The sequence below is a fragment of the Semicossyphus pulcher genome, unplaced genomic scaffold, assembly GCF_022749685.1.
Source record: "Semicossyphus pulcher isolate SPU_LCO1_2020_fin unplaced genomic scaffold, fSemPul1.0.p SCAF_5, whole genome shotgun sequence".
NCBI lineage: Eukaryota > Metazoa > Chordata > Actinopteri > Labriformes > Labridae > Semicossyphus > Semicossyphus pulcher.
Genome location: NW_027211726.1, coordinates 12712484 through 12734813, shown reverse-complemented (window position 1 = coordinate 12734813; position 22330 = coordinate 12712484). Strand labels below are relative to the sequence as shown.

The window sequence follows — 22330 nt, the reverse complement described above, 5'->3', positions numbered from 1 at the left end:
CACTTATGTGGAGAGTTAATCCTGCCTTGTCGGCCTTTTCATGTCGGGCTAATTGACTGCTGTTCAATCTGACCTTTTATGCCGATCATAGGTAGAGAGGATTGCCTTCCTTCCAAATGAATTATGAAGTAGATTGCGCTCAGTAGAGCACAATCTCTCACAAGCCCAATTTAGCTGCCACCAGACCCACCAGTACAGCATGTTTGAATTTGTTGTATTAGGACGTGCACACATTTACGAGGCATTAACGCGACACGATGAAGATACAGGAGATCTGTTCAGGCTGCGGGCATCGTAAAGCATGAATATCACAGCGCTCACAGGTCGGCCCTCAACATCGTGATATTTAGGTTAATAATTATTGAACCTTGTAAGGAAACATTTGGCTATTGATACATCTGACAAAAACAACACTATCATTCATCTGAGGTCCTGTTTCTTTCAAGGAATGAGGAATATTAGTCCAATCATCTCTTTACTTTTTGCTCAATTTTGGTCTCCTCCAGCTCCTTAGGTCAATATCTGACTCTTTAGCAGCAAAAAGGTCCTTTTGTTTAACTTTCAGCAACTGAAAACAAAGTTGATAAGAGCTAGAAGACTGAACGTCCATCCATCCATTTTCTATACTGAACCCACGTATGCACGGGTCGCAGGAGCCTATCCCAGCTCTCATTGGGCGAGAGGCGGGGTACACCCTGGACCGATCGTCAGTCAATCACAGGGCTGACAGATAGAGACCACAGACTGTATAAAAAGATGGACGACATGACAGCTCCCTAAAAGTGAAGCCAAAACAATTCCAGCGCCCCCTGCTGACTGGCTGCAGTATAGGTCATAAAGCCCGCCTCCTCCATGTTAACAGATGGGACATGAGTCAAACTATAAAATCAAAATACACGTCAAATAAATGTTTCTCAAACATGGTTTCTGTCATTATAGTTAGTTCTTTTCATGCTGATTTACGTCCAAGCGTTCATTTTTCTGACAAGTTTAGTTTCAATTAGTTATTTGATGCTGTTAAAAGGATGATTGACAGCTCTGTTGACAAATACAGCTCCTGCAGCTGATCTGTTCTGGATTAGCAGAGTAGAGGAGGAACGGAGAGAGGAGACGATACTAAAACAATCACTATATCTTCACATAAGAAGGACCCGCACCCTTTGCATTTCCGCTACTCCCACCTCTTTACCCAATTAGCCTGCTAGCAGCCAAACAGGCCCAGTTAGAAGAAAACTACCCCCTCCGACTCTCTTGGCAGAGGTCCAACTTTTGCTACAACAAATATCGACACCCCCCCTCCCCCCATTCCTCCATGTGGTTAACGCTCCATGCACGCTGGAGACCGACTGTAGCTACTGGAATTAGCTGGATAGCTGGTAAGCTGGCTGGTTGGCTCGCCCTGAGTGAAGCCATTGTGCGTGTGTGTAACCCCCACAGCACTGGGGTCAGAGAAAGAAAGAGGGTATGTGGCTGTGTGTGTGTGTGTGTGTGTGTGTGTGTGTGTGTGTGTGTGTGAGAGCAGCGGGCACAGTTTGGTCAAGGAGTCCATATTGACACAACCGAGAGAAAGGATAAGAAAGTTCTACCTTACAAGGTCTTGTGTGGAGAGCATGCAGAGCTCTTTTTCCCCTGCTGCGTCTGAGCTCCTGGCAGCAGTCAGTCATCTTAGGACACCTAAGGACTGCTGGGTTTATTACATCAAACACTTCCTATATAACATGTTTATATACAGAAATCTGTCATGTAGAGTCACCAAAACTTTTTATTCATTCTAACATAGGAACCAATAAACCGACTGAGAAAATGTGGCTTTTTTGAGAGTCAGAGCATCACCTAGTTACCTAAAGCAGCTGAAAGGGAGATAACAGGAAGTCACACCAGTGAAAGGAAGGAGTGAAAATAGAGGAGGAAGGAAAAGGAGAGCTTTTGAGAAAGAGAGAGAGAGAGTGAGAGAGTGGAAAAACAAGGAGGAGGAGAGGAGGTGACACGTGCAGACGTCGTGTTGTGTCGTTTTCAGTGAGGAGTCTGAGCTCAGTTCAGAAAAAGCTTCTTGTTATGTAATACACCAAAGTGACGCAGGAGAGCTGTTAAAGCATCATCATATGCATTAAAGACAAATAAGAAGAATAAAATGGCATCAAGCTCACATTTCCTGCATTCATGTTCACCTGCAGCAGCTCCATAATACCAGCAGGAGCAGGGAGGTTACAGCCCAAAAACGTCTTTGCAGACAGAATGAAATGAGTTTATTCGGCAGCTTTGAAATCTGGATTGACTATGGTGCAGTCCGATCAGTCAGAAGGTGACCCGAACGTCACCTTTCCACCATTGGTCTTTCTTAATCTCTTTATTTGCTTGTTTGACTAACTAGCTCTGCACGCTGCAGCAGGCATGCCACCAATGTGGTGCCCAAAACAGTCCAGGCCTGGCAGCTCTGCAACAATGTTATCCTTCTTTGGAGGCCTGGTTGGCTTTGCGAAAGGAGATTACTGCAATCCAGTGTCCTTCCATTCATTCAGGTTCAGTCGCTGAAAGTCTCAACTCACTGTTTTGCTGTCTTGACCCTTTAGCCTTCCACTTTTTGTGCCACACAGCAGTAATATCAGCATATAAGGACTTCATTATCAACCAGATCTTGTGATCAGTTTAGCTGGTACATGACTGTCTAAACAAAATTAGGGGTGGGACAAAATGTCGATACGGCAATATATCGCCGTCCTGACGCCCCTGCGTTTTCAACTCACCGCATCACTACTTCATGACTCCTCGCGTTTTTTCTTATGACATAAATAACGTGAACGGAAGTTAATTAGCGGAAAAAAATGGAATCAGAAAGATGATTGTCTTGCAATATATCAATTATCGCAGAATCGCCGTATCGTGATATTATCGTGGGCCACATATCATGTATTGTATTTTAAGTTACTCTGCGATTCCCACCCCTACTAAAAATAGTTATTTAGTTATTTAAGTCATAAATGTATTTGATATTTGAAATGGTACCCCGGCTCTTTCTCCTGCAAATGTTTTATTATTTAAAAGTTACTTTTGTAATTATGTTGTTGGAGTTCTAATCTAAACTTCCCTGGTTTCCCATGAATCATGCTAACTGGATGGTAGCATGTTAGCTTGCAGCACAGGGGACCAGTGCCAGTCAGTTGGCAGCGCCTGAGGCTTTTCAAAATAAAAGCTTATCATTCTTCATTTAGTATAATCAAGCAATATCACATGAGAGGGAGTGATCTACTTGAATATCGTCACGGCTGTGATTCGGCCGTAGGCACGAGGCCGCAGGCATTTCTCCTTCAGCTGTTTTTATCGTGTTCATTTATCTGTTTGTTTTAATTCATCACCAACCAGTGAAATAAGAGTCTGCTGTGTGATTCAGAGGCACCAGCTTGATTAATGTAGACATACACGGTCTGCTGTCACGTTAGTTAGCAGCATTCAGAACAGCTGGCTGAGGCGGAGTGATACACAGAGTGAAAAGTCCCAGTGATGTTGCACTCATGGAATGCCTCTTGTCCAATCAGATTGCTTAGTCAGAACTAACTGTTGAATAATACAAAATACCTGCTTTATTGTTAATCTTTTTTAGTAACGCTGCAGCTACCTGCGTTGTGTTCCTCAGCATCCTGCTGTTAACATGTTAACATGTGTTTAAATGCTAAATCGCAATGCAATCACAATGACAGAACTGACCTTCCCTCCTCTCGGTTTTTAGCTACATGCTAATTTATGCAGCATTCTTCAAAATGTGTGCCCTTGTGTTGCATGCCTGCTATTCACTGCACAGCGAATCAGCTTGATCTTGAATTGTTTGGGCTGGCATGCCAGGTACCCTAATCCGCTGAGTGATCCTATCATGCTAGCTGGTCTAATCTAGCAGATGACCTTGCAGACAGAGTGATACGGAGGTTATATAAATGACTGGCTTGATGTAACACAGTGACTAATCACCATAATCTGACCCAGTCAGACGGAGTAGTTGGAGGACAGAGTCGGGGGGATGGATGGATGCAAAGTTGTGTGAGGCAACTGCAAAACAAGCGTTTATGAAGCGGAAGATGAAATACAGCGTGTGGGGAAGAGAGAAATGTGAGAAATAGGAGCTGCTGACTGTGTGAATTGTGTTTTTGCAAGCCTGCCAGCATTTATAACCACAATGTGCAGTCTTCACTTACCTTTTCACTCTCCTGCCTGTGTCTCAGCAGAGACAGAGAGAGAGAGAAAGACAAACAGCAGTCTAGCCGGTTATTTAAAGCCGCCCTATTCATAGCTGTTTATGTAATCGCTGCAGTAACCATGATGATTTATTAATGCTATCACTGTAACGCACACTGAGACACAAAAGGGTTATATCCTAACATAACCGGCGTAGCAGGGCGGCATTCTTGGTGTAACACCGAGGCAGTGAAAGACGAGACAAACTGCAACACCAGCATGCGGCGACTGATGCCAGTGGTTCCCAAACTCTGGTGCGTGGACCATGATTGGGTCTTTAAGAGGGTTTTTTTTTACAGTAATCAAAACAGTGTTACGTTCACGTGTTTAAAATGCAGAGTCAGCAGGAACTTTAAGACAAAGCCACATTATGTGCGTCATATGAGGGGGGGGTGTTTTTCCATGCAACAGGCCATAAGCTAGGTATGTGCACGCTATTAGGATATGTGAGGAATGCAGAACTGAATGTGTGTGCGTGTATTTGTTTGTCAGCACATTGCTCCCGCCCCTCCCCCCTCCAGGGAGGTGAAGTCATCAAAAACAAGCCCCCGCCGAGCTCTCAGGTGATGACGAGGGACAAAGAAACATCAGGCGAAAGCAAATTCTTTAAACAGCCAACAGTTATGTTCTAAATAACGCTGTTGGCTTTTATAATTGTGCTGTGTAATTGATTAATGGCTGTAAACTGCTATTGGTCATGCAGCAGTGAAACAGAAACACAGGATAAATTGGACAGAAACACACAGATGACACACATAAAAAACACGGTGAAGTGATTGGAAAACATCGACTTCATATGATAAGAAAGAAATTGGTAATTGGTTCCAGGAAATTAAGAGAGGGCCAGAGGGCACGGACGCCTCTAAAAAATCACCACCACCAAGTGTTGCAAACAAGTGCACGTTAGCAAGCAGCAAACACACCATTTCTATTTATACTCTTATGAAATCAAACTTAAAAACACACAATCTCTTCAGGGAATAGCAATCGCAAGCCAGCACATGATTTTAAGTAGATAGAAGACTCTGGTCGCTAATGCTAGCTAACTTGAAACCAATGTCTAAAGTACTTTACATTAGAGATAGACCGATATGGTTTTTTCAGGGCCAATACCGATACCGTTTATTAGTAGTCAAGGAGGCCGATAACCGATATTTGAAGCCGATATTCATTTGCAGTAAAAGTGAAAATATTGGCGTCAAAATTTTGAATAATACAAACTCCAACACTTAACTTTGTTTAAATGCCTTTAAGCATATGCATCAGAGCCAAAATAACCCAGTTTTAAATTGATCTCTTATCGGACGTCGGATAAAAAAAAAAAAAAAAAAGGCCGATGCCGATATGCGTCAAAATGCCGAATTTCGGCGCCAATAATCGGTCTATCCCTACTTTACATGCTTGTATAAATCTTTGTTTCTTGCTATAAATGCTATAAAAATGAAAGTCAAGGCAGTTAACTTTGCACTGCCAAATCAGCCTTTTTTTACCCTGGCAAAGATTCACAGCGAGAGATACTTTCGAATGTAAAAAGAAAGCATATTTTTTGTTAAAGTCTTACACACGTACAGGACGAGATCAGCGAAGAGATGAGGGGCACCACTTTCTCCACAGGGGTCGCCAAAATCAGCGCGAACCGAAAGTCCCTCACAACAGCTTTAAAGTGATTTCTCTGTAAACGTGTTGTTTTACAGTTCCCTGCCTCGTATGTTGTTGTGATCAGTCCGATGTTTGTGCAGGTGCAGGACGGTCATTTGCATAATGAACACCCATCTTGGATGTTTTCTTTAATAAGGTTCGTGACGCTTTCAGAATTTCTGTTCAGATGTAAACGCTACCCCAGCTCTGCATTCACACTTCACCTACAGGCAACCTTTAAGCTAGCACAAAGCTAATGGGGCGCTACTGAATAAAAATATTCTCCTCATCTAAATTGTTTGTGCTGCCCTGAAGACAGTTTCACCACGTTACGACTTAATGAATCATAGCCGCACCCTAAGTCTCAAACTGTCTGTCCTCGGTAGCCGCAAAATACGGCTCGATCGTAAAGTACAGTTAGGAATAAATAGAATATAAATACTGTATGTGAATAATTAATGTTTACATTTTTCTACTCTACATTTGTTTTTTTGCATTCAATAAATGAACTAGTTGGGACTGTAGTGCACCAGTCAGGCAAAGTGAGATCTATAAACAGCATGACATTCACACACACTCGCACTCGCACATGCACACACAGGGCTAATAGCAGCCAGTGAGAGATGCAGTAATGGGTGCTGGATGGCCTCAGGGGTATGTCGTGTGTGTGTGTCTGTTCAAGAAGGGGAGTATAAAAACATCTGCTCTCTCTCACTCACACTCGATGGCTTTGACAACTTATAGCTGGATGGATGGAGGGACGGATACTGACAGATTAATCGTATACAGTCATATATTAAGTTGAATTGTTGATGGCGGGTAGTTAAAGTATGAAAGATCGATTTGCTAAGAAGAAAGTCTGGGCATTTTAAAGGTCACACTCCAGAAGTGTATTGTCATGCTCTGTTCTTGCGTTCATAATTTTTGATGAATACAAATGTTGCTACATCATGTTTTAAAACTAAAAGGACAGCAAAAGTAAGTTGAGGTATCGTCGATAAATCACCATAAACATAGTTTGCAACCATGTTTAATCCTTGTGTTAATTTTAAAAAGGCACCATACACTTAAATATAGGGATAGACCGATTATCGTCCGGGCCGGATTATCGGCGCCAATATTCGGCATTTTGACGCGTATCGGCATCAGCTTTTTTTTTTTTTTTTTTTAATCCAACGGCCGATAAGAGATCAATTTAAAACTGGGTTATTTTGGCTCTGATGCATATGCTTAAAGGCATTTAAACAAAGTTAAGTGTTGGAGTTTGTATTAATCAAATTTTTGACGCCAATATTTTCACTTTTACTGCAAATGAATATCGGCTTCAAATATCGGTTATCGGCCTCCTTGACTACTAATAATCGGTATCGGCCCTGAAAAAACCATGTCGGTCTATCTCTACTTAAATATACTGTAAATGTAAGTTAATTGTGAAGCTAATTGTAGTAAAATTGTAGTTTTTACCAGTTTTACTTGAAGTGAAAATGTATCTTTAAAAACAAGGAAGTACATTATAGGAAACTAATAATGCTGACTTGTCCATAGAGACGAATGATTACAAATTAAAAAATGTAAATATGACCATGGACCAATCAAAACATTACACATCATCCTATACACACATTTATTTCATAGACAATTGGATCATTTTACATGTTACACTGTTCTCTATCTAACATTCACATCTCTGTCATTTTCACCTGAACGCACCATTTAGAGTACATTTGTTTTGCTGACTTGCTGTATTTGTACTTGCGTAACATTACATTACCATCTGCACGCTCGCTGATCAGCTTTATTGATCGCTTCCCGTCAGAAAAGGGCAGTCAGTGATGCCGGTTGGAGCTTCCTGCTCATGATAGGTCAGTCACAGTCGGAGACCCGCCTCCCTTCTGTCAGTCACATATGGTTGTGTACATAAATGTAGCTGGCAGATGTTGGAGGCATTAAAGTAGAACAGAATAAATACATTTGTACGTTTGTGAATCATCATCGATCAAATTTCACGCTTTAAATTTCTGTCTCGGTATCAGTGTCTCTCTCTGTCTGCGTCTCTCACAGTGGGAGGTATTCGGTTTACTGCAGTGCTGTTACATAACACTGCTGACTGGAAGCAGCTGTGTGTGTGTGTGTGTGTGTGTGTGTGTGTGTGTGTGTGTGTGTGTGTGTGTGTGTGTGTGTGTGTGTGTGTGTGTGTGTGTGTGTGTGTGTGTGTGTGTGTGTGTGTGTGTGTGTGTGTGTGTGTGTGTGTGCGCATATATGCAGGCTTCATGCAATTTTAATGCCACCTTTTAGGCACAGAGGACGGTTGGTGTTTTTTTTACCCAGTGTTTTGGGTTAAATGAGCTGAATGAACGATTCTAAAACCGGTTTTCTCTCATTATAAAGCAGGGTTGTGTGTGTGTGTGTGTGTGTGTGTGTGTGTGTGTGTGTGTGTGTGTGTGTGTGTGTGCGTGTGTGCAAAATATAACCCATCCTCAGTGTCCTCTAAAGAATGACATTGAAAATCAGCGAGGACACACAAACACACGTACATTGTGCATCTTTCAGAATAAACTCTTTACTACAGCATCTTTGCTACACACTACTCTCCTCTCAGTATTGATTGGATTCACAGTTTGTAGTTACCAGCTGATCCACACACAGCCATACATCACGCCAGTCTGTACTCGGCACTTTGTTAATGATGACCTTGGCTGTGTGTGCAGCTTGTGGTCCCTGCGTCGGCATTACTGAAGACTGTGTGTGTGTGTGTGTGTGTGTGTGTGTGATTGATGTCTCACCATCTCTTTCTGCCGGAGAGGAGTGACTCACTCCTTTCTCTTCTTTCTTCCCCCACAGTCCTCAGCAGTACATGTCGGCTATGGTAGCAGAGTCTGGTTCATGTTTTGCTTTGCTTTTATCTCAGCAGTGATTGGGTCACCAGGTTCCACAAATATCTAGAGGATGTTCTTTGTCAGGCAGAAAGCTGTTCGCCCAACATTTACAGTCCCTAAATGTTTGCGATCTCCATGAACTTGAACTTATGTTTTATTGTTTTTAACTCTGAATCACAGCGGACTGATGAAGCCTTTTTATTTTTACACAGACGATCAGATAGAAATGTACAGATAGAAATGTGCAGCACAGAAGTCCAAGACAAATTTCCCTACGGGGAACAATAAAGTGTATCGTATCGTATTGTATCGTATCGTATTGTATCGTACCGTATCGTGCCTCACCGCACTGTATCGTATTGTATCTTACCGCACCGCACCGCATCGTATTGTACCGTATCGTATCGCAACTTATTTTACCGCACCACACCGCACCGTATCTTATTGTATCGTGTTGTATTGTATTGCACCGTATCATACTGTATTGTATTTTACCGCACCATATCATATTGTACCGTATTGTATCACAACATATGTTACCGCACCGCACTGTATCGTTCTATACTTATTGAAAACAAAACAGAACACTATATACATTATGTTCATTCTTAATTAAAGTAAACAACTGATTAAAATATATGTAAATAAATAACTGTATGACTGTGATAAAAAGGTCCTCTGAGGGTTTATTAGCCCTCTAATAATCAGAAACTTTGTAATTCAAAGTAGATTAAAGGGGACCCATATGCTGTCCTTATTTACCCTATATTATATAATGTTGCAATGTTGTTTTTTATATAAAAAGTTGCCAAAGTTTCAAATACTGAGGTAAAGGTATGTAAAAGTAATCTCTGTGAACAAAAAGCTGAAGCATTAGACTGCTCTGGATATCATGTTTCAAAGCTCTTTTTTTGAGCGGTTATCTACAACATGTGGCAAATAAAAGTGGCCCCGCCCCCAAAAATCAGAAAGAACAACCACGTCACAGAGCGCCAGAACCCGATGTTCTCCAGCAGCACACAAAACAACAACAAACTGACAAACGTATTAAAAATATTAATACAAGTATACATTTTTTTTCTATTAAAATTACTTGAAAATCCAGATAAACATTTTGTGGATGGAGGAGCTTTATATATTCTATTGAGCTCTTCACGGAACTGGAGTTACATCCAGTAACTATTTTTTTTCTTGCTATGTAACCTTTGTTATTTCCTAACTTTCCCTACTCATGCACCAATAAACAGGGACATTTAAACGATTTTTTTAATATATATCCTACATTTGAAAGACTAAATCCACTGTTTTTCCACACAATAAGCAGTAATGAGAATAATATTTACCCACAGAGATGCCCTACTGTAATTGTTTGAGATGATTTGGACTTTTTTTTAACTATAAATCTTGCATAATAGGTCCCTTTAAAAACCTCAGTCTCTAATTTTTCACTCACTTACGCTTCCTTTGTTACCATATTGCTAATTTAGCAAAATCAGAAATCAATAACCTCGATTGAATTGTTCTCTGAAGCAGCAGACTGTTATTGATTTCTGAAAATGTGCTTATATTTCGAATCCAGGGTTGTTCCTTTTAATCAGATGATACAAATGTCAGGTAGTTCTGTGCAGAGAGAGAAATGGGCCTGCAGACTTGAGCTAGTGTTGGCGTAAAATGCACAACCAGAAGCTTATCAATAATAAAATATAGATTTTAATATTTTAGATCTGCTTCCAAAGTCCATCTGTCGCATTTATTTTCTCCCTTCCCTCCTCTCTGAATGCTGCACCTGACTCCGTCCACATGTTTTGTTCGCTCAAAAACACCTGCTTCCTCCTTTCCTTTCCTTTCCTCATGCTCTCTCATTCTCTCGCTCTCAGCCTCCTTCCTTCCTGCCCACTTTCTCCCTTCACGACCTCTGCCCCACTCTCACTTTCGCACCATTTCTCCGGCTGTTTTTCGGGACGCTTGTCATTTTTCTTGCGGTTTTTCTCACGCCAGCGCAGGATATGAAAGGATTGTTTTGTGTTTACGGGAGAATGGGAACGGGGAGGGATGGGAACAGAGAGAGAAAGAGGAGAGAGGTGAAGGGAAAGGAGGAGAGAAGGAGGTTGGTGTTTGTTGGTTCTTTTGGAAAAAGTCAGATTTGTTTGATTCCAGTTTGGAGATATGGGACTTTTGTTTGCTCACTTTTTGTTCATTGTGTGAGAAAGGAGGAGATTGGAGGTGGTAACAAAGTTAAGCTATTTATAGGGGGGTAAAAGAGTAAAGTAGAAAGTTGCATGTGAGGAATTACTCAAGTAAAGTGCAAGTGTTTTGGAGGGGTTAGAAGATTACTTCCCAAAGACTAAAGCTTTTAAAACTGAATTTCTGTTAACCAAAAATGTAATAATACATGACTTTAGAAAAGTTTCCACACTGCCCTAATCTTGCCAGGTTGTCCAGTATCTGATGGATAAGGGGACAATTGACAGTGATGCTATATTTGTCTTATTGTAAATAAATCCAGTGAAAAGACTAAAACCAACATTAGTCTGTCTCTCAACACTTTCCAGATGAGGTAATAAATGGACATGCCAGTGCAACACTGTGACTCATAAATGTGTTTTTAATAGTTTTTGGACAACAATGGGGCTCTATGGCCCAAAGGAAAGAGCTCGCCTCTTATTTAAACCATTAATTTAACTCAGGATTAAAAACAATATTTTAAGTGGTCTCCTGTCAAATCAGCTTATTGTCCATGCACCTCCAAATTTACACAATATACACAGTAAGTAAATATTCTGCTTTTTTGACTAAATAATTCCCAGAACAGTTGACTACAGAGGGAACTTTGTAATACTCTGAAAATGTTTTTCTTTTTTTTTTTTTCCCTGAAACATCATTGAGCTTTAGGAAACATTTTCAAAACAAACTGCACACGTGCTTAAACAGACGGACAGGGATCCTTGTTGGGGACTTCCTGAAAACAAGGGGAGGACTGTAGTGGAGCTGAAGGAGGAGGACTCATATTATTCATATCAAATTCTGAGATTCATATCAAGAGTCATATCAAGATCTGAAATTCAGACTTGAAAGGAAACAGAGGGAATCTTTTACTAAAAACGGCAGCCTGTTAAAATAGGGGAAGCTCAAGGGACGTGTGAAGGGATGCTTTGTTTTCCACTGCTAAACTATCTTAGAAACACAATATCTGTATGATTTCTTGTTGTTTTCCATCACAAATCTATAGCAGAAGTCCATCTGATATCGCATTAGTGCAGCTCTTTATGAGTGAACTGTGAACTGACCGCTGAGCTGCAGAATCTGTCACCGGCCTTTAAACCATAAAAATGCAGCTGCTGCCGTCACAGATAATGTCGTTAGGAGGACCAGGCTTGCTTTTGAGGCAGGCTTTTAGTTATAAATGGCGGCTTTAGTGTGTGCTTTCCCGTTATCAGCAGCACCTTGTCCCGGTGCTCGTTAACGCTGTATACATGCGGGCTGGTAACAGAGCAGACGGAGTGTATGCTTTTCAGCGCAGACACAGCATGAGGATGAGTGTGCCGCCAGGAAGTAGGATACAGTGAGCTTTCATTTCCAAAAGTTACCTTCACCAGTTATTATTGGAAGAAATTACAAATTGTAGTTTGTAAGTAGCTATTTAAGAAAGAGGCAACTGTTTGTAAGGATAGGTCTGCATGCATGAAAATTGAAAGCGGAGTCCCTCAGGGGTCAATATTAGGCCCAACATAGTTTATTCCGTACATAAACCATATACCTGCTTTTACATCATGTGGATGGCCAGGTGCGTGTGCGTCACTTACCTGGGGAAGACAAGGCACCAGGATGCACTGTGGGAAGAAGGCAAGCTGGCGGAGGCAGTTTGATGCTTTGGGCAATGTTCTGCTGGTAAACCTCGGGTCCTGCCATTCATGTGGATGTTACTTTGACACGTACCACCTACCTAAACATTGATGCAGACCACGTGCTCCTCTTCATGGAAAGAGTATTCCCTAATGGCAGTGGCCTCTTTCAGCAGGATAATGCGCCCTGCCACACTGCAACAAATGGTTCAGGAATGGTTTGAGGAACACATTCAAGTTGTTGACTCGGCCTCCGAATTCCCCAGATCTCAATCCAATTGAGCATCTGTGGGATGTGCTTGACAAACAAATACGATCCATGGAGGCCCCACCTCGCAACTTACAGGACTTAAAGGATCTGCTGCTAACGTCTTGGTGCCAGATACCTCTGTACACCTTCAGAGGTCTAGTGGAGTCCATGCCTCAACGGGTCAGGGCTGATTTGGCAGCAAAAAGGGGATCAACACAATATTAGGCAGGTGGTCATACTGTTATGGCTGATCTGTGTACTTTCCTTTAAGCCAGTGTGGATTGAGGTCAATCAGATCAACATCTGTGGTACTAATTGAATTAATAGAAGAAATTACAGATTGTATAGATAAAAGAAAGTATGCATTGTGAGTATTTATAGACTCTATAGATGATGACGACGCGGGCCCACCGACTTCACATTTTTGCGATTCTTTTCACACATGACATTTTCAAACAAGCTGTGTCCAGTAACAAATTTAATGTTGAGAAAAAAGTCGGTGTATGTCTGAGTGCAGGGCTGACGTGCAGAAACACACACGGAGTCTACGCAGAAGTGATGATGAACGAGGAGGCTGTACTCAAACAGTCACACATTAGGCTCCATATTTAGTACGAGTGTGTGTGTGTGTGTGTGTGTGTGTGTGTGTGTGTGTGTGTGTGTGTGTGTGTGTGTGTGTGTGTGTGTGTGTGTGTGTGTGTGTGTGTGTGTGTGTGGAGGAAATGTGCATAGTAAAATGAGCACTTTGATGATAGATGGGGGCAGATTGGGCGCTTTCTTTCCCACGATCAATCAGCAACACCGGTAGCCGTCGTCTGCCAGCTTGGATATTAACTTTTTCTGTCTTCCTCTCCATCCTTCCGGTTTCTCCCTCTCTCTCCTCCTCCCTCCTTCTCTCACCTTTCTATCCTACCTTTTTTTTTAATGTCTTTGATCTTAATCCTTTCTCACACTCCCTCTCTCCCTCCCTCTTTCCTACCCCACTCGTTTCTTTCTGAAATACTTCCTGTGTTTCTGTTCTCTCAGTATTGTTCCCGGTCTATGTGTGTGCATGTGTGTGGGAACTCCGCTGTGTGTGTTTTATTTTGGTAGGTGAGTCTGAATGTCTGTGTGTGTGTGTGTGGGAACAGAGACATGTCTTTATTTGCTAGGTGTTGACTGTGTTTTTCTACGGTGTGTGTTTGTGTGTGTGTGGGAACTGTTTACTAGAAACTGTTTTCCTGTTTTGATGTTGACAAACGTACAGACAGACTGATTCCTATCTGCTGCTTTGTCTCCTGTTTTATGGCTGTTTGAGCTTTAACTCGCTTTTGTATGTTTCAGTGTGTGTGTGCGCGTGTGTCTGTAACGCGTGTGCGCATATATGTTCATGTATGGCTGTGCGTGTTTGTGTCACAGACAGGGAGAAAATACATTTAAGACAAAGCTTTTCACTACAGGAAGCCCCGTGTGAATGGAACGGCCATATTAGGAGACAGGAAGAGAAGGTGATGGAGTCCCCGTGGTGACAGGGTTCCCAAGACCTGGTCACTTTGGCGACAGGGGGTCAAGCCCTTGTTTATGGCCACGTTCATGAGAAACAGAGAGGTCAACAATTGTACATAGAGGACACAGCCTGTAGAGTTTAAAGAGATGGCAGTGTGTCGCTCTGTGGTTTGAAAGGGAACGACAATCAAAGTCTAAGTTTGTAGTTCAAAGTTATATTGAAGTTTTGGGATTTCATAGTACAATAACTGGAAATGCTTCAAAGTTACGAGAAGGCAATACTTTTTCACAATAATGGACCTTTATTTAACACAAAATGAACGCTTTGTTACACATTTTTTTACCCTTTAAAAGTCCTAAAAAACTTTGTTCACAAGGTACCAACGCAACATCAGACAGTATAAATAAATAAGTCGTCACAAATTAAAACACGATGCACAGCCAAAGAATGAGCTAAGAAAGCTGCTTTTGCTTATAGCAAAATCCTAACTCATGATACAATATCTCACAGTAAGGAATAAACATTAAGACTGCAAATGGTATATTATTAAATCCATCAACAGAAAATAAATTAGCAAGATTTTCTCTCCGTTTAAGTCATTTTTTGAAGCCAAAGTACAAACAGTTGGCTAGTACAGTTGCTCAATTGCATTTATTGCTACCTTTTCTCTTTATATTTAATAAGAAACTGAATATTTGTAGTTTTTAAACAGTTTAAAACTACAAGACATGAGCTTGGCCCCTGGGACATTGTCATTCCCCTTTTATCCTTAATTTAAAATAATTATTCAAACAATCCAGGAGAGTATTTGCCGATTAAGCAATAAAATAATTTTAAAATCATTGGTTTCAACGTGGGTGAAGCTTCAAATCTGTAGGTAAAAGTATGTTGGAGTAATCACCACGCTTTTTAGCTCAGTCTGCAGGCTGCTGTGAACACCAGGTTTCACACAGTTTTTTCTACGCCTCACCGGGCTTCTTAAAGGGTCGGAGCTGAGTTTTTTTAACTGTAAATTATGCTAAGCTACTCCACAGGTATCGCAGAGTGAAATATGAAGCTTAAAATTAGCATAATACCCCCCCTTTAAATTAACAGATTTTCACAAGGACTCCACTTTATAATAGGGATACTTGAGATGTTTATTCATAACACGTATATTTACATTGTCTGGACTGACTGCTTCATTAACTAGCAAGACAGATGTGGCATTTTATAATTGTCATCATATTTTCATAATAAAGCAGTATGTTTCTTTTGTGTGTATGTGATTAGAGCTCCTCAGTGTTCAGTGCACCTGATTCAAGTGGTTCATGTCAGCAGCAGCTGTTACAGTCCTCAGTCTCAATATGATGCAAGCTAACGAGGGTTTTCCTGATTCATCATGAGGCTGTGACAGTGTCAAACCTGTAACCTGCTGGTGGATGCATGGGTGTTGATCAGTGTTATAGAGGCCAAAAATGGTTAAAAACTTCTAATGATGACATCAAATGAAACAACTTTAAAAAAAGAAACTTAACAATCCTTTCAGTTTTATGACGGCCTTTACTTTGCTTTATACCTCAGCCAAAAAAAGCTCCTCTTAGTCACTGTCTCGTGTTTCTGCATCACCGTTAAGCCCTTTTTTAGTTCAGCTAAGGGTTGTTCAGACAAAGTCGACACGATCCTGGGGCGTCCTTGTCGACTATGGGTCTAAAATGCACACCATGTATTCACAACATCCTCGCTTCAGTTCCGGCCAGGGATGTTTGTTGCTCTCTACCCTGCCTTGTATTTGCTCTGCTGACAACTAATAAATAAAAGCAAAGAATTGACTTCAAAAACAAAAACACAATGCCTGCAAAACCACGTTTTCCTGTGATTGATTGCCTGAAAAGCCCTTCTTATCCCTCTTGTAACAGATCAGACATTTAAGCAGTACCTTGAAGTTAAACATGATTTAGACTGAAGGGATAATGTGCAGCTTAATCTTTGGTTACATTAGTGTAACTTCTTTAATGATGCATCCCAGTTTTATCATTCGAGATCGTGTTGTTTACTTTCTGACTGCCTACAGACCATAATTCCTACCATAGAGAAAACATGAGTCATCAGCAGCAGCATGAAAACATGAACATTTCACCACTTTTACATGGGGAGGTTTTCACATGAACATGAAGATATGAAATGTTGAAAACAGCTCCGTCAACATCACACTCAGGGACACTCATTGTGTTGAGTCATGCAAGATTTTCCTGAATTTACCAACCAAATGAGCCTCATGTCTCCTGCGCTGATGGCAACGAACTGATATAAACTTCTATCTAATGGATCTGTGCAGGACTAGGGACTTTTTAGACTAACTCCGCATAATTAGATACCACAGCACTCAGTTATTGACGTTTGTCTTATTAAATAGGTCTGTTTGAGAAATAGAAGAGTGCTTTTTAAATTTATAAGAGCCTCTCAATGAAATTAGCTGGCATCAACTCCCCCTCGTTTCCCATCGTTCTTTCGCTTTTGTTCACTTAGGAATGAAATATCAGCGACATCGTCCTTATATTGATCTCCGCTTTCTGCCTCTCGTCCTATGAGATTATCAGATGCAGATTTAATGAAAAGTAAGAGGAGGTTGTGGCTTTAACCTGAAATCACTTACAGGGATATTTTTGGGGAAGTTGCACTACTGATGTTTCTTACAGTGTGATATGCAAAAATAACCCTTTTATACTGTATGTGCCTTTGTGTAAACTCCTTATTAACTACAGTAGATGAGCCTGTTGTATTGATACTAGGTGTTTTTCAGCCCTACGCATTGGTCTGTATGTGACTGAGTGAGTGAGTGAGTAACGGTAGTTGCAGAGTAATAAAGTAAAAAATAATAACAACAACGGCCCGGGAAACACTTCAAAATAAAAGCATTGTGTACAAACAGGGGAGTCAGAATTCCAGACCGGGCTTTTACTTTGAAAAAGCATACCGGAAGTGTTGACCTACTTAACTCTCCGAGCCTGTGATTTTTACTACAGGAAGAGATGTTAATATTGCTGTCAGACATCAATAGGACTCATCACAATTCATTTTCACCGTGTATTTTGACCGAGAACAGCGCACGGCTCATGGTAAAAAAAAAATAGCTACAAGCTAAATCGCTACTTTTTCGGCACGTGAGTCACGCGAGATACGCGCCCGTCACGCCAGCATTGTTTAGACTCATCTTGTTTTCATGCATTTAAAATGAAAATGAACACGTCCCGCAGCCGTTACGCACACGCCACGCCTTTAGTGTTGCCCACAAAAGCGCCAATTGACCTGATGCGGTCAGCCACATAACTAGGTTTTGACCTAGTCTCATAAAGATGTAAGAAAGCGCTGTCGCCTCACAGCTTGAAAGACATGCTCGTTAGGTTCACTGGTGACTCAAATACATATAAATTTTTTTTTATTGCCTTCACCTGGTGACCCCTGCCCAAATATTGGCCTTTATCTATATCTGATGTAATAAATGTGTAGCACATTGCTTTGTTTCTTTAATAGTGAAATAAGTGGATGTATTAATGTGCAACATATGACACGTTTAAAGGCAGGTGTATGCTTAAAACGTTTTTCAGACACTGACAATCTGACAAGCACTTTCTGTTAAACTTTCGAAACAAAGTCAGAATAATTTAAAGGTGTATTCCCTATTAGTCTTTAAGCAGACGTATTGATCGGCCAATTTAAGCTGGCGTGCGTTCAAACTGCAGACAGAGACATTACTAAGACTTGGACAGACTCCCCCGCGCAGATATCTTCAGTGTCTGTCTCGTTCTTTTGATGTGGGAGGGACGGTGTGGCGGCCAAATGGCACTTAATGTATTTGTCTTCTTTCAGGCGACAGTTTGACAGTGAACAATGATTAAGTTCCGATTGAATTATTTCAGATTCAGCTGACTTCACTCAGCTAAAAGCCCGTCTGCCTCTGCAGGAGTCGCCTCTCTTTCCTCTCAGCAGCTCGGTGACATCACGGGGCCATGTCGCAGGGTGTAGTCTGATGTTATTTAAGCGTTATAATAGCTGGGTGCGTCGGGTAAAATGGATTTCATTATGTAAGGATTGATTATATTAAGGTGTAAACACACTGTGAGATTAGGCTCTTAAATAGAAAAACAGAGAGAGAGAAAGGATGTTTGAGGTTTGACGGATAAAAAGAGCAGAACATTTCTCTGCTAATTACCAGCCTTGGGCAATGAGCGTAAAGTAATGAGTGTTTAATTTCATAATTTGGGAGGATTATAATGACCTTTTGTGGTGAGACACACAGCGTCTTGAGGCTTACTCTGCATCCTCTAAACTTTTGCACTTTTTAGGGATAAAGTAATTTCTCTAGATTTGAGGGAGAGAGTTTTGAGTCCATGTTTTTGGCTGAACGCCGGGGTCAGGCCTACACATGGGTCTATATGTGAGTGAGTGAGTGAGTGAGTGACTGTACTTTCAGAGCCGTAGCGAGAGAGAGTTGCGACATCACAATGCCGGATCATGGAGCGTATTGGACTTCCACTGTCGCAACTCTCAGGGAGTAGGCGGGGCTCGTCCTCACCTACGTCCGCAGCACGCACCTGCTTTCAAACACGTTGTCATCGGCCTCATCAGGACAGTCCTTGTAACACATTGCCCATAAAAGCGCACATTGACCTGATGCGCTCAGCCACATACTAGGTTTTGACCTTGTCTTGTTAAAGCCACGACTGCTATCAGCCACATTCAGGCGAGATTCTCCAACTGCCATGCCCTCCAGAAATAACCGCTGAATCAGCACACGGAGATATCAGTCGGTTAAAACAGTTTGGAGGTAAAGCAAACTCCCAAAGTTTGCACAAGGAAGGTAAAAGTACACATCTTGATTTTATAAGGCGAGATGTATGCTGTTGAACTTCTTTGTGTAAAGTTTATCAGCTGATCGAGCTGAAGATACTGCACCCTGATTGGCTGACGACAACTTCCTTTAACATTTAAAATCGGGGGAAACATGCTGATGCTCTGATATGTTAGCATACATTTAACAGTGCCCTCACATCACACATCACATTTATGTACGGCTGTATTGAGTTAATTTTAATCACTGGAAATTCAAATTAAAAGTGGTTACGTTTTGAGTTTGTATTAGATATTATTTGTTGCTCATCATTCCTTTAAAGATATCTTTCCTTCCTGTCGCTGTAGACATCATGTCAGGTCACGTCATATGCGTGCGTGTTTAAATGCCGTGTCTCCGTCCCAACCCATTTCTATGAGGACTTTATGAGTTAATTAAGAACTGTTTTTTGTTGGTGACAGGTTATTGTGATGGCTTTAAGAGGTGTTGTCTGATGTCATTCAAGGCTAAAGAAAGCATGTGTCCTGAAAAGTCTACAGTATGCTTTTCCATTAAGTTGGGACATCCTGTGTGTGTCTGTGTCTCTAAAACAGTCTCAGTTATTTCCACTGACCCACCTGACACCTGGTTTCCTGCAGTGGAAACTTAACTCACAAATTAATCAAATATGTCCTGGAAATAAGTCACGTGTACTTAAGAGTCAAGGTTGAGGTAACATGAATTCATTTAATTCAGAATTCAGTTTTTTCTAAGAGACAGCATCACTTTCAGTTCCTTCTTTTTCAACTTCATGACTTTTAAGGAGTCTATTTAAAACTTGCAGACACGATCTCACTACCTATTTTTGTACTTTTTAAAATAAAAGCTGAAAAAAATATTTGTTTATTCATTTTAAGAGCTCCTAATCACAATATTCCTGATGATGTTCCTGTTTGTCCGTGACTCCCCGAACCTCAGAAACCTGAGCGCAGAGCCTCCACGCTCCTGCTCATGTCCTCTGCATTAACCTGCACACAGGCGGAGATGTTTCAGCCCTTTGTGTGATAATCCAGGGAGGTCATTCACACAGAGATAAACCCTCCCGTCTCGTGTGGTTGCTGTGCTGCTTTCTCCCCTTTTTACCTTTGTTTGGGCTTTTAACAGCCCGTGTTGAAAAGTTAGCCTCAGGTCAACTCTTTGGTAACTGAGGAGACAAAACAAAGGTCTTAAAGGCTCATCACAATACAAAAAAAGATCTCTCACTCCTACAATTAAGATGTTACTTGCACCCCCTGGTGGAGGACAGAAAAACGTCACCCTCCTCCCTACCTGTCTCAAACTCATACCTGTCTGTCTGTCTGTGTGTGTTTTGCAGGTCTTCCAGAGCAGTACTACAGCCTGACGTGGTTCCTCAGCCCGGTCCTCGGCCTCATGTTCACTCCTCTGATCGGCTCGGCCAGCGACCGCTGCACTCTGCGCTGGGGCAGGAGGAGGCCGTTCATCCTGGCTCTGTGTATCGGGACTCTGATAGGAGTGGCACTGTTTCTGAACGGATCGCTGATAGGTGAGCGTGGTACTTTTAATCTTTGTTTCTATGTCAACTTAAATGAAAGCATTAAAAGAAAATATGTGCTGCATTGTTTTGAGCATATTTACTTGTAATCAGGAGTTAAATAAAGAATAAAAATATTATATTCTGACACCGTGTTGTTGTTACATGTCGGCCTAAAATGACCGAATTCTGCTTTGTGCCATCTGCCGACTCTGTTATCTAAACCTCCTGAGACTATCACGGCCTTAGTGGGAATTAAACCCCCAAAATCTGGAAAGGCAAACAATGTTGTTTTACCCAGCATGCACTTGTGCCACAGAGGAAATAAAAAAAAGAGCAAAGATTCCTCTCTAGAATCATCAGATCATCATTTACCCCCTGAGGGTCGCATCCGTCTACAGAGACAGATGTTACCCTCAGTCTGACCCTCAGCTTATTACATCATCCACATGTCACTACAAGGACAAACTCATTCAACGCCCAATCAAACCAATCAATCATGCTACATGTATTTATTGATCACTGGTCTATCGGCGTAGTTCCGGTTGCAATGTAAACACGCAAACACAAAGACGACAGCAGTTTAATGTAATGAGCGCATCGTTCTGTTGAGCAGTGGTGACCCCGTGTGTGAAAGCGACAGATTATCAAAGCATATGTCGTCTGAAGTGTAGGGATCAAAAGGATTCATGATCTAAGAGTGGCTGATGTAGTTTAAAGTGATAATCTCAAAGATTTTCATTCAAATAAATGTCTGTTAAGTCACTATCTATCACTGAATGAGGTAACACAATGGTGATTGAGCCTGTGGCCCACAGATGAAAGCCTTTGCATTTGCAGTTTATAGTAGAATTATGGACTGGGTGTCTGTGGCGACATTCGTGGAAAAAATCACAAGCTGCACCCAGTTAGTGACGCGTTTTCCATCAGCCAGCAGTGGTTGGTCTGCCAGAGAGGGTAGGCGGAGCTAAGCGGCTGCTTTTCCGGTCTCTGCAAGTGTTGCGAGTAAACAGTAATCTACTATGGCTGAACAAACAAAGAAAAGATCGATGACTACAGATACAACTTCAAAAATAAGTCAAAATCTAAAGAAAATGAAACAAATTCGACGCTCAGATGAAGGCAAACAGTCTAAAAAGAAAAGCGACCGTCAGCCAGGAAAATCAAGAGTTACTACCGTGACAAAGGGAGCCAACCGTGGACGTCTGGTTAAATTGGGAAGTGTGCTCCCGCAATTACTGTATATCACCATTAGGGGGCGCCCAAGAGAACGAAGTTAAAATCTTTAAAAGTTTACTTTTTCAATCATTCGCTTGTTTTAAAAATTGATTTTTAGATGATAATCACATCTTATGATAAGGAGCTACGCTACAACAACAGATTACTGAGACGTTTTAAATTGTTATAAATAACAACAAAGAGTGCTGTGTGAGCTCCGTCAGCAGATTCTATTCAGTTCTATTTTGTTCTGTTTTACCTCCATTCTTCCCCGGAGAGGCTTCGCTCGGGTTGTTTTAGGGCAACTGGGAGAGTGTGTGTGTATGTGTGTGTGTGTCTGTGTGTCTGTGTGTGTGTGTGAGTGAGAAAGAGAGCGAGAGCACCTTGCCAGAGGGGTCGACATGGGAAAAGACCGATGACCTGTATGTGTGTGG

General features: G+C 41.5%; 1 protein-coding gene across 1 annotated transcript in view; it reads left to right on the top strand.

Annotated features, from left to right (window-relative positions):
• Positions 1–22330, top strand: part of LOC138608534 (solute carrier family 45 member 4) — a 56767-nt gene that overhangs the window by 24070 nt on the left and 10367 nt on the right. Inside the window, exon 4 of the mRNA XM_069681145.1 lies at positions 20502–20690. Coding sequence (XP_069537246.1) covers positions 20502–20690 — 189 coding nt within the window. The remainder of the gene's footprint in view (positions 1–20501; positions 20691–22330) is intronic.